Genomic DNA, 12402 nt, shown 5'->3' on the forward strand with positions numbered 1-12402 from the left:
CCCAATTTTTGTAGTTTATGCTACCAATGACGTTTTTGTTTGCTGGAACAAAATTCAATTTTTGCTACCACCGCTGTTTTCAGTTTGCTGGAACATCGCCGAATTTTGCAATTTTGCTTCCATCGTTTTTGGTTTTGCTGGAACCAAAGCAGAATTTTGTTACCATGGTTGTTGGCTTCGAACCAATTATCGTCTCCACTAACTCTGCAGGGGCAAGGGAGGGAGGGAGGGTAGCACCGGCGAGGGGCGAGTGTCGGCTGCGACGGTCGACAGCGAGGATGCGCGCTGTCCAACATGGACGAGGGGCAGCCGCCATGTCTCCAGAGTTTTCTTCTCAGATTTTTACGCAGGAGGCGAGAGAGATGATGCGGAAGAAAGCCCATCTGACGGCTATGTGGGGACCAATCTGAGGGCTAGCGCACGGCTGGGCGAAAGATATGGCTGGCCGGCGCCTAGTACTGGCCTAATATTTAATGGTAAGAGAAAAGTGAGATTTAGTATTGAATCAATCGTCAACACGAAGTCAATTGTGAGAACATATCATACCTAGAGTAACGGTTTGAACTGCAAAATATTGCCAACAAGAAATTGAAGTGCGATAGAATTATACAGGTCACGTGATCACATACACAATGATGTAACTAACGAATACGTGCATGGATGCGACACAAGCTAGCTCTAATGAATGGACCAACTAAGCATGGACTGGAGCACACCGTCATGGAGCCTCTCGAGGCAGCCGGACCGCCATCAACCGCAGCACAAGCGGAGGGCGAGGATGGCCCAGATGCCGCACCCGGTGGCCACGACCGCGCCCAACACTACGAGGACGAACCATGGGACCCCTTGGCACCAGCAGCTACTGCTGCAGCAGAAAGCCAGCCCATACATCACGCCCATGACCACACAGACGGCGCCGGTGAAGGCGGCCAGCCAGACAACGCCGCGGCTGATGGTACCGCCGTGGTCTGGCTCCCTCGCCACGTCGCTGCCGTCCTCCATCTTCATGCGCGCTGCGCCCGTGTGTAATCTCTACCTAGGATAGGAGATGAACTCATGCAGGCACACACAGCACACAAGAACATACAGAGCTTTTGGTGGCAACGCACTTCTGCCGCTTTTCTCTTGTTCTTTTTTTTGCTTAATCAAACAAACTGATTACAACTCCTTTTAAAAGGGAGCAAACGTACCGACCAAGCCACACACCGGCTTGCTCCGATTTCTACTCACCACTACCCACACGCACACACGTTGAGTCACTGCCACGAAGGAGCTAGTCCACAACGGCACCGCGATCCGCTTCTCTAGCTCCACGTCCATCTGATCACGACTTGGCTACTGGGACTCCACACTACACCGGTGCATGCAGCTTCACACTAACAGAACGACCACTAAGCTAGTTCTTGACTAAATCTAACTAGTACTTGCATGTACTCACAACTCCTGGTTCACTTGACTGATGATCAGGTCTCACCTCTGCTAATCCATCAGTCCACTTCACCATGATGGCATGCATCGCTATACTAGACTCAGACTCAACAAACTCAAACAGAAATAAAACATAATAAACTCCTAAACAACAAGATTAACACCAACAATCACCCCCTTAATCTTGTTGTCTTTTATTGGGAACTCCCATGCCGTAGCATCACAGCAGCCCCGGCTCGTCGTCGGCCGTCGCGGCAGCAAGAAGCGCCCGCTGCTTCCTTGGCTCGGTGCAGTCCTTGGAGTAATGCCCGTACTCTTGACAGTTGTAGCAACGCACCTTGCGTATGTCGAAGTTGCCCTTCTTCTTGCCGGTGCCGCTGCGGTGGCGAGCAAGCCACTCCTCCTCCGTGAGGACCAGGCGACTCCCACCACCCTGGTCGTAGTTGCTGGCGCCCTCGTCCAAGTCGCTCCGGTCCTCCGCCGTTTTGAGCCTTCCCACAAGCTCTTCCATGGACATGGTTTTAAGATCAAGAAGTTGTTCAATGGCAATGGCTACCTGGGTATACTTGGACGGCACGATGCGGAGAAGCTTCTTCACGACCTTCACCTCGTCGAGGTTCTCACCGAGCGTGCGCAGCTTGTTGGCGATCCCGTTCATGCGCATGGCGAGCTCATCGAGGGTCTCCCCGCTCCTCATGCGGACGGCATCAAACTCCTTGAGAAGAGTCTGCGCCTTGGCCTCACGGACGCGGGCATCGCCGACCCGCATGATCTTGATGGCATCCCATGCCTCCTTTGCCGTCGCCTTCACGGCAAGCGTGGAGTGCATCTCCTCCGGCACGGCTCGCAGAATTGCCGCAAGCACCGCCCTGTCCTGGCTGAATGTCCCGCCTCCCTCGATGGCGTCCCACACGCGTTGGGCCTCCATGTTCACCTTCATGATCAGCGACCACTCGAAGTAGTTCGTCGCCGTCAGCGGCGGGTAGACGACGGTGCTGCTGGCCTGGTGGACGACCTCCTGCTGCACCACCACCTCGCGGCAGCCACGCCGCGTCGGGCTCCGGCCTCGGCGCACCACCGGTGAGGCCGAGACACGGCGGCGACCCGGCGACGGAGTGCGCGAACCTTCAGTCACCATGGCTCTTAATACCAAATGTAATCTCTACCCAGGATAGGAGATGAACTCAGGCAGGCACACACACAGCACACAAGAACACACAGAGCTTTTGGTGGCAACGCACTTCTGCCGCTTTTCTCTTGTTCTTTTTTTTGCTTAATCAAACAAACTGATTACAACTCCTTTTAAAGGGGAGCAAACGCACTGACCAAGCCACACACCGGCTTGCTCCGATTTCTACTCACCACTACCCACACGCACACACGTTGAGTCACTGCCACGAAGGAGCTAGTCCACAACGGCACCGCGATCCGCTTCTCTAGCTCCACGTCCATCTGATCACGACTTGGCTACTGGGACTTCACACTACACGGGTGCATGCAGCTTCACACTAACAGAACGACCACTAAGCTAGTTCTTGACTAAATCTAACTAGTACTTGCATGTACTCACAACTCCTGGTTCACTTGACTGACGATCAGGTCTCACCTCTGCTAATCCATCAGTCCACTTCACCATGATGGCATGCATCGCTATACTAGACTCAGACTCAACAAACTCAAACTCTGCTCCCAGCGTGCACTGTCCTTCTGTCTCCTCGCTGGACCACCGCCTACTCCTGCCCCCGCCCCCGTCCCCGCCAGTCTCCCCAGCCCTCGTCCTCGTCTTCATCTCCTCGCCTATGCAAGCGAGCAGGTGCTGGTGGTGGTTTGATCTGTCATGGGGGAGGCGGCAGGCTCGGCTTGATGGTGGAAATAATAAATCCAGGTCAAGGAGAAGTGCTTCCGCTTCATTCCTATGTTGCTTCCTTTGATTCAGCTGCTCGGCCTTGCTCGCTCTACTGCAGCGATGGATTCCGTCGCCGCACATGCCGGTTGACGAGGAGGAGCTGTGGCGTGGTCGGAGAACTGACTGCATCTACTACCTCGCCTCCCCGTTGACCTGCAAAAAGGTAACCCCTGCACCTCCCTCCCACTTCTTGAATCCACTACACATCGTTACACTTCTGTTCCTTGCACTAATCCAATGATTATTATAGCTTTGTAGCAGTAGGAAACTAGGAATCTGTATGACTCGAGAATGCACTCAAGTGCAGCACTACTTGCAGGGTAATGAGTTTTTTTTTAGGAATTTCACATGGAACAGTTCAATTTCTGCATGATTTGGAGATAATTCTAATGTTTCAGATACATACATTTGATTTGAGCTTTTTTAGTTTGACATTGATCCAACTCGAGCAGGCATGCTTTGCATTTATTGCATATTAATCTGATCAAATCAGATTTCTGTTGTACCTTCAAGTCATTTTTCTCCTAATTTCAGTTCAATACGTAAAGTACCTTTTGCCCTTGCGGGTCTACTGGATAAGTTGTAGACTGTGTACGGATAAGTAGGATATATGTGTGCTAGGTGCAAGTTTGTAATTTTGTTTTGTTTGTAGGGACATTTTAGGTCCTTTATTTGTACTTGGGTCTCTTGTACTAATGTTCAGGGCAGGGCAGTGGAAATGTTGTATAATAATCTGTACGTAGTTGAGACTAAGAACAGAATAATGACATGTTTGTTTTTGGGCAAAAATTTATCATGGGGTGGGGGTTGTAAAGGAATAAGGGAGGCTGATATTCTTTTAATATTTTTAATTCAACTCTACCATAGTGAGATTGAATGCTCTACTTCCAAACAGTTGCATGGAAATGTCCACTGTCCATACAAAATGAACTCAAGTTTTCTGCAAATATTGTATATTAACCAAAGATGATTTTTATGCCATCCAAATGGTTTTACAGGTACACAACGATGATGAGGTCAGAGCCTTGTTTAAGCAAGTGCAAGGAGAAGTTCCTGGATCTCCTATATTTATGATGAAAGTGGCATCTCAGGTCATACATGATACACTGATAACAGTAATTATTTTCTATTGTATCTTTGTGTTACTCATGTTCAGTATTCAGCAAGTGCTTCTTCTGTACTGATAGAGTTTATTTATCTACAATCTTGCCTTTCTGTTATTTCTTTGTAGAGCCAACATCTAGAGGTTCAATTGCTCTGTAACAAGCATGACAACGTGGCAGCACTGGACAGTCGAGACTGTAGTGTTCAAAGAAGGCACCAAAAGGTTCGTTATTCTCCTGAAACATTGTGTTGTTCAATATCAGTTTTGTTGGAATTAGTCTGAGCCAAACATTTGTGTACTGAGTATTGGTAGAAGTTCTACAGCTTCAAGGAATTACAACTTCATTGGACGATGTAGCAAAGTGCAAAATGTTGCACGAGTTATACAAAATTTAAGTCTTAGGATTTCCTCCAATGCAATCGTTTATTTCTGTCAGTTATACTTATACTGTACTAAATAGTTGAATGTTGCATTTCAAATTCAAGAAGAAACCTTTTCTTCCTGTATTGATATATGTGTCGGGACGTCGGCCTCTCTCTCCCTGAGCTAGCGCGCTGCCGAATGGCAGGGCCCGTCCATTCGGTTTCGATCTGATCGGGGGCTTCCTTATCCTTTGGCTTACGATTCGAGGTGCGCTCGTGCGTGCGCACGATTTCGTCTTGATTTCTGGTGAGTGACTGAGATCTGCTCTGCTCTGCTCGGTGCCGGAAAACTCAAGGTTTCAATCGAGGTCAGTTCGTTCGTTCGTTCGATAGAAGCTGATTCAGTTGAGCCCTTATATTGCTGTTGCGGCTTCCAATAATTGATGCGTAACAGTTCTGAGACACACATACTGATGCTACTTCATGCAATCAACCCGCTAAGCTAAGTTAAAGTTTGGTCTTCCAAATGGATACTAGCACCACCAAACATTAGGGATTCACTTTAGCTATATCATCCTTAGTAGATTCTCTGCTTAGTATTTGCACCTCTTCATCTCAAACTTGCTAATTCTGTTTATGGCTCGCATTCGTTCTCTTTTCTTTGGGACATGGGTATCGATGTTAGTATTTTCTATCATTATCTGAACCTTGGTAGGCTGATGGTTGATTTTATACTCCCTTCTGTATATAGCCCCTTTTGCAATCTGAGTTTATTATTTCATATGTGTTCATCAAATTCAGCCTCTGGGTGGCAGGATTAGCCCATTTAAATCAGTCTCTGCGCAAACATAAGTCGCTGCTATCCAAAAACCTGTAGAACTAGCTTGCTGTGTATTTATTTTAACTCACATATACAAGGGGTAAATAAGCACGAATCGAAAAAGAACACCTAAGATTTCTTTAATTGTGCTCATTTTTACATTAGTAGACAGAATTACATAAGTTTGCCTCTACCACTATTGATATCAGCGATGAAATTTAGCTGCTTTTTAGTTCTAGGCTGAAAATGATGCTGAAGTTCTAAACATTCTGTTTGACTGAATTTTTTCTTGATGTGCAGCTGAATTAGGGAAGGATGCCGAAGTTACATGTACACAACCCTTATATTCTACTCCCTCCGTTCCAAATTACTTGTCACAGGTATGGATGTATCTAGATGTATTTTAGTTCTAGATACATCCATTTTTACGACGAGTAATTTGGAACGGAGGGAGTACTAACAATGGCTCTCTTTTGGAGATCGCTCGCTGAAGTTATTCGCCTTTGGTTACCCCAGGGGGAAATTTTCAAGCTTGCTTCACGGGCAGTAGCTCCTCCTTCCCCAACCCCACTTTGTCTCCCCTGTGATTTGCCTGTTCCTGATCTTGGTGGCTGGCATGTCTCAAATTCTCATTGGGCAGGGCTACTAACGTAATGGAGCAAACTGGAAATTCCACCTGCATATTTTAGGTAATTATGTCGTGTTTTTTAAACCCTTCGTGTGCATATGGTAGGCATGAACTTGTCCCTGCAGCTCATGATAAGAGTAGGACCTTAAATTCGCCAGAATGAGTTCTTATTTTGATTATCTATAAAGTCTTGTTTTGATTATCTTTCACTTTACTGTAAGATAATAAATCTGGGGAGCTAAAGCTTAAGAAGTTGCAGAATGAGTTTGCCTCCTTTTTCACTCTCTATATCGAATTCTTTGGTCGTTTTATACAAAGATCTTGCCCATGTCCCTGAACTTCTTGATTTTATAGGGTTCTTGCGGATCATGCTGGTCACTCCGGGGCATTGGAGTGGGCCAACTTCCTAACGACGGGCAAGATGGAGCTGATCGGCTGCTCGGCAGCGACCATGAGGTGAGGCGTGGTGCCAGCTGCAGCGGGTGCAGGAAGCAACAACATATAAAGATGGGCGCCGAGGTACACCGTTCACTCCCTCAAAAAGGAAGAATCAACGTAGTAGCTAGCATTCAGTTTTAGATGCTATGTATTTCTGATTCTTTTTGGCAGTAGAGAGCTATGTATCTCTGGTTATCATTTTACCTGTTGGACGTGCTTCTAGGACGTGCTTCTAATCCACTCTGCAAGAATATGACCTCTCTATGTTAATATAGACCTACCACTAAACGGTTTGCTGCTGCACCTATGTTAATTGTGCTCTTTTTTGAACAACTGGTGTCCATCTGGGTTCCATACGCACGTTCACAAATAAAACAGCTGGATTGGTGCGCAAAGGACCGCAGAGGAGGCGCGCCCCTGCCACTAGTATCTATACTAAACGGTACATATCCATGAATCCATTCATGTACATGTTCCTGATGACCTGATCCATCCCCGATTCCCCCCAAAGCCCTATTTCTGTAGTTCTTTTTATTCTTTATTAGTACATATTCAACTATTCATCCATCCATGATCCATCCTAATTTTCTGTCATTCTATCTACACGTCTAGGGTTTCAATCATCCGATGTATAAATTTCTAATTTTCTGTATCCTCTTTTCTTCATAATTTTCTAGCCATCGTTGACACTTCAATTCTTTCATGGACCTCTTTGAGCAGTTGAAGAAATTTAAAAAGGTGTTTTGGTTTGTATGCAATTTAAAAAATCTGATGTCCTTGGATGACAGCAATCTACGGGAATGTTGCACTACTTTTGCAAAAGCTTTTTCTGATGATAACTCATCTAATGTTTTTTGAACGTTAGCAGGAGGACTGCCAAATTCATTGATCAGAAGAAGAGAACAAGAACACCTCCAAAGGAGGAAAGCATCGCAAAAGGGCTAGTGCAGAAAGAAAAGAAAGAAAACAGAACCCTGCCGGCACCAACACAAACCCAAGATCCGCCAGCAACCGTGCACACCATCGGAATCCGTCGTCGAGGCCTCCAAGATGACGCCTCCAAGAAGGAAGTGGTATCGAGAACACCGCTGTCATCCGATCTAGCTCCGCCAGATTTTAGGTTTTCACCCGGAGACCTCAGCCATGAGGCAGGAAGAGCAATGAGCTCCACGGCGGCACCTCCAAGGAGGAAGACAACATCCATAGATGCCGTTACCGTCGGCACCGACGAAGTCGATGCAGGATTTTTCATCCGGAGCTAAGCCTTCCGCCAACCATCCAGGATCCGAGACCAAACCAGCACCACCGGGCAGAACAAGGCCAAGCACACACTACTAAACACGGGATAGTCGCCGCCGCACGCAGAACCTAGGCGAGCACACGTCAAACCTGGCCGGTCCGCACCGCCGCACGCAGGACCTGGGCGAACCAAATCGGCTTCGGTCGTCCTCCAGCTCCGTGCGCAGATCTGGCGAGACTTCGCACCGCAGCGCACCAGGAAAAACTGAAGTAGAACCATCGCTGACCGGCCCGCACCGCAGCGCGCCGAAACAGAGCAAAAACCAGGCCAAAACTTAACGTGCTCGCACCGCTGCACGCAAGGACCGGACCTCCGTGCTAGATCTGGTCTGCCCGAGCTTCCTCTAGCACCAACAAGCTGGACGGCGCCCCTGCTCCAGGAGCTGGACGTGCACACGCTTGCAAGGAGGAAACCACCAGCACCCACCGGCACCGCCGCTCCCGCCTCTCCAATCCAGGCGCCACCGGCCATCGAGATCTGGGCGCAGGACCGCCCAAAATCAGATCGGGCTTGGAGCCCCTCACAGCCGTGTCGCCCAATCTCCTTGCGCACCGGCGCCGCCGCCCAACAGATCCGCGCAGGGGGCGCCAACCGCGCTTATCCCGCGCCCCGCGCGATGCTGAACCGCGCCGGGAGCAGCGCCAGGGCGCCACACAGACATCGCCCCCGACAAGCCGCCCGCATCACACCCTCACGCCCATCGGCCTCCACCTTCCCTCGTCATCCGCAAACACCAGCGCGTGCACCGCAGCGCCAAATCCGCCGCGCCGGTCAGAGCCAGCTCGCAGCGCAGCCCCCACGCCTCTGCTTGGCCAGGCAGCCCCGCTCAACCATGGCCTCGCGAGAGGGAAGAAGTGCCCCGCCGCCGCCGATGCCGCGTGGGCTTTGCCCGGCGGCGCCTGCCAGCGACAGCGAGGGGGGAAGGGGATAGGGGAGGGGTGGCGGCCCGACGGCTAGGGTTTCACCCGGGTCGCCTGCGGGGGGCGACACGTGTTGGGGAACGTTGCAGAAAACAAAAATTTTCCTACTCGTTTCACCAAGATCATCTAGGAGTTCAACTAGCAACGAGCTATCGGATGCATCTACATACCTTTGTAGATCGCGCACGGAAGCGTTCAAAAGAACGGTGATGATGTAGTCGTACTCGACGTGATCCAAATCACCAATGACCAGCGCCGAACGGACGGCACCTCCGCGTTCAACACACGTACGGGACGGGAGACGTCTCCTCCTTCTTGATCCAGCAAGGGAGAAGGAGAGGTTGATGAAGATCCAGCAGCACGACGGCGTGGTGGTGGATGCAGGGCGTCACAGTAGCAGGGCTTCGCCTATACTACGAGGGAGACGTAACGGGGAGAGAGGGAGGCGCCAGGGGCTGGTGTATGAAATCCCTCCTCTCCCCCACTATATATAGGAGGGCCAAGGGGGGTGGTGCGCAGCCTAGGAGATCTGATCTCCTAGGTGCGGCGGCCAGGGGGAGGATTCCCTCCCCCCCAAGGCACCTCGGGGTGCCTTCCACTAGGTGGACTCCTCCCCCATGGAAACCCTAGGCGCATGGGCCTAGTAGGGCTGGTGCCCTTGGCCCATCTAGGCCAAGGCGCACCCCCTACGGCCCATGTGCCCCCCCGGGACAGGTGGCCCCACCCGGTGGGCCCCCGGGACCCCTCCGGTGGTCCCGGTACAATATCGATAACCCCGAAACTTGTCCCGATGGTCGAAACAACATTTCCTATATACAATTCTCTACCTCCGGACCATTCCGGAACTCCTCGTGACGTCCGGGATCTCATCCGGGACTCCGAACAACATTCGGGTTTCTGCATATACATATCTTCACAACCCTAGCGTCACCGAACCTTAAGTGTGTAGACCCTACGGGTTCGGGAGACACGCAGACATGACCGAGACGACTCTCCGGTCAATAACCAACAGCGGGATCTGGATACCCATGTTGGCTCCCACATGCTCCACGATGATTTCATCGGATGAACCACGATGTCGGGGATTCAATCAACCCCGTATGCAATTCCCTTTGTCAATCAATATGTTACTTGCCCGAGATTCGATCGTCGGTATCCCAATACCTCGTTCAATCTCGTTACCGGCAAGTCACTTTACTCGTACCATAATGCATGATCCCGTGACCAGACACTTGGTCACTTTGAGCTCATTATGATGATGCATTACCGAGTGGGCCCAGTGATACCTCTCCGTCATACGGAGTGACAAATCCCAGTCTTGATCCATGTCAACCCAACAGACACTTTCGGAGATACCCGTAGTATACCTTTATAGTCACCCAGTTACGTTGTGACGTTTGATATACCCAAATCACTCCTACGGTATCCGGGAGTTACACGATCTCATGGTCTAAGGAAAAGATACTTTGACATTGGAAAACTCTAGCAAACGAACTATACGATCTTGTGCTATGTTTAGGATTGGGTCTTGTCCATCACATCATTCCCCTAATGATGTGATCTCGTTATCAATGACATCCAATGTCCATAGTCAGTAAACCATGACTATCTGTTGATCAACGAGCTAGTTAACTAGAGGCTTACTAGGGACATGTTGGTGTCTGTTATTCACACATGTATTACGATTTCCGGATAACACAATTATAGCATGAATAAAGACAATTATCATGAACAAGGAAATATAATAATAATGCTTTTATTATTGCCTCTAGGGCATATTTCCAACTATCTCCCACTTGCACTAGAGTCAATAATCTAGTTACATTGTGATGAATCGAACACCCATGGAATTCTGGTGTTGATCATGTTTTGCCCTAGGGAGAGGTTTAGTCAACGGATCTGCTACATTCAGGTCCGTATGTACTTTACAAATCTCTATGTCTCCATTTTGAACATTTTCACGAATGGAGTTGAAGCGACGCTTGATGTGCCTTGTCTTCTTGTGAAACCTAGGCTCCTTGGCAAGTGCAATAGATCCAGTGTTGTCACAAAAGAGTTTGATTGGCCCCGACGCATTGGGTATGACTCCTAGGTCGGTGATGAACTCCTTCACCCATATTGCTTCATGTGCTGCCTCCGAGGCTAGCATGTACTCCGCTTCACATGTAGATCCTGCCACGACGCTCTGCTTGCAGCTGCACCAGCTCACTGCTCCACCATTCAACATATACACGTATCCGGTTTGTGACTTAGAGTCATCCAGATCCGTGTCGAAGCTAGCGTCGACGTAACCCTTTACGACGAGCTCTTCGTCACCTCCATAAACGAGAAACATTTCCTTAGTCCTTTTCAGGTACTTCAGGATATTCTTGACCGCTGTCCAGTGTTCCTTGCCGGGATTACTTTGGTACCTTCCTACCAAACTTACGGCAAGGTTTACATCAGGTCTGGTACACAGCATGGCATACATAATAGAACCTATGGCTGAGGCATAGGGGATGACACTCATCTCTTCTATTTCTTCTGCCGTGGTCGGACATTGAGCTGAGCTCAATTTCATACCTTGCAACACAGGCAAGAACCCCTTCTTAGACTGATCCATATTGAACTTCTTCAATATCTTATCAAGGTATGTGCTTTGTGAAAGACCTATGAGGCGTCTTGATCTATCTCTATAGATTTTGATGCCTAATATATAAGCAGCTTCTCCAAGGTCCTTCATTGAAAAACTCTTATTCAAGTAGGCCTTGATGCTGTCCAAGAGTTCTATATCATTTCCCATCAAAAGTATGTCATCTACATATACTATGAGAAATGCTACAGAGCTCCCACTCACTTTCTTGTAAACGCAGGCTTCTCCATAAGTCTGCGTAAACCCAAACGCTTTGATCATCTCATCAAAGCGAATGTTCCAACTCCGAGATGCTTGCACCAGCCCATAAATCGAGCGTTGGAGCTTGCACACCTTGTCAGCATTCTTAGGATCGACAAAACCTTCTGGCTGCATCATATACAATTCTTCCTGAAGGAAACCATTAAGGAATGCCGTTTTGACGTCCATTTGCCATATTTCATAATCGTAGAATGCGGCAATTGCTAACATGATTCGGACGGACTTCAGCTTCGCTACCGGTGAGAAAGTCTCATCGTAGTCAACCCCTTGAACTTGTCGATAACCCTTAGCGACAAGCCGAGCTTTATAGATGGTCACATTACCATCCGTGTCTGTCTTCTTCTTAAAGATCCATTTATTTTCTATGGCTCGCCGTTCAACGGGCAAGTCAGTCAAAGTCCATACTTCATTTTCATACATGGATCCTATCTCGGATTTCATGGCTTCTAGCCATTTGTCGGAATCCGGGCCCGCCATCGCTTCTTCATAGTTCGAAGGTTCACCGTTGTCTAACAGCATGATTTCCAAGACAGGGTTGCCGTACCACTCTGGTGCGGAACGTGTCCTTGTAGACCTTCGAATTTCAGTAGGGGCTTGATCAG

The 12402-nt window shown here is 48.9% G+C and overlaps 1 protein-coding gene across 12 annotated transcripts; it reads left to right on the plus strand.

Moving 5' to 3' along the window:
* Positions 1 to 3133: 3133 nt before the first annotated feature.
* LOC125546298 (acetyl-CoA carboxylase 1-like) lies at positions 3134 to 8919 on the plus strand. Of its 12 annotated transcripts, none has more exons than XR_015599174.1 (9): positions 3135 to 3497; positions 4333 to 4425; positions 4566 to 4661; positions 4990 to 5169; positions 5922 to 6001; positions 6138 to 6310; positions 6604 to 6768; positions 7066 to 7129; positions 7553 to 8919. XR_015599174.1 is itself a non-coding variant. In XM_087514347.1 (6 exons), exons 1-4 carry the CDS (start codon positions 3414 to 3416, stop codon positions 5928 to 5930), a joined length of 282 nt encoding a protein of 93 aa, XP_087370473.1. In that variant the 5' UTR covers positions 3134 to 3413; the 3' UTR covers positions 5931 to 6001; positions 6101 to 6310; positions 6604 to 7000. The 12 variants fall into 12 exon arrangements, 2 of the variants coding, with proteins under 2 accessions (XP_087370473.1, XP_087370472.1); XR_015599172.1 differs by having other exon boundaries at positions 7556 to 8919; XR_015599175.1 differs by lacking the exon at positions 7066 to 7129 and having other exon boundaries at positions 3136 to 3497; positions 7553 to 8918.
* The last annotated feature ends 3483 nt before the right edge of the window (positions 8920 to 12402 follow it).

The sequence above is a fragment of the Triticum urartu genome, chromosome 3A (genome assembly GCF_056163025.1).
Source record: "Triticum urartu cultivar PI428250 chromosome 3A, HENAU_Tu73, whole genome shotgun sequence".
Taxonomy (NCBI): Eukaryota; Viridiplantae; Streptophyta; class Magnoliopsida; order Poales; family Poaceae; genus Triticum; species Triticum urartu.

Bases quoted from the DNA above. Each gene is read 5' to 3' on its own strand.
- LOC125546298 (XM_087514347.1), top strand. From the start codon at position 3,414: ATGCCGGTTGACGAGGAGGAGCTGTGGCGTGGTCGGAGAACTGACTGC. The intron at 3,498-4,332 runs GTAACCCCTGCA...ATGGTTTTACAG, and splicing joins CCCCGTTGACCTGCAAAAAG to GTACACAACGATGATGAGGT. The intron at 4,426-4,565 runs GTCATACATGAT...ATTTCTTTGTAG, and splicing joins TGATGAAAGTGGCATCTCAG to AGCCAACATCTAGAGGTTCA.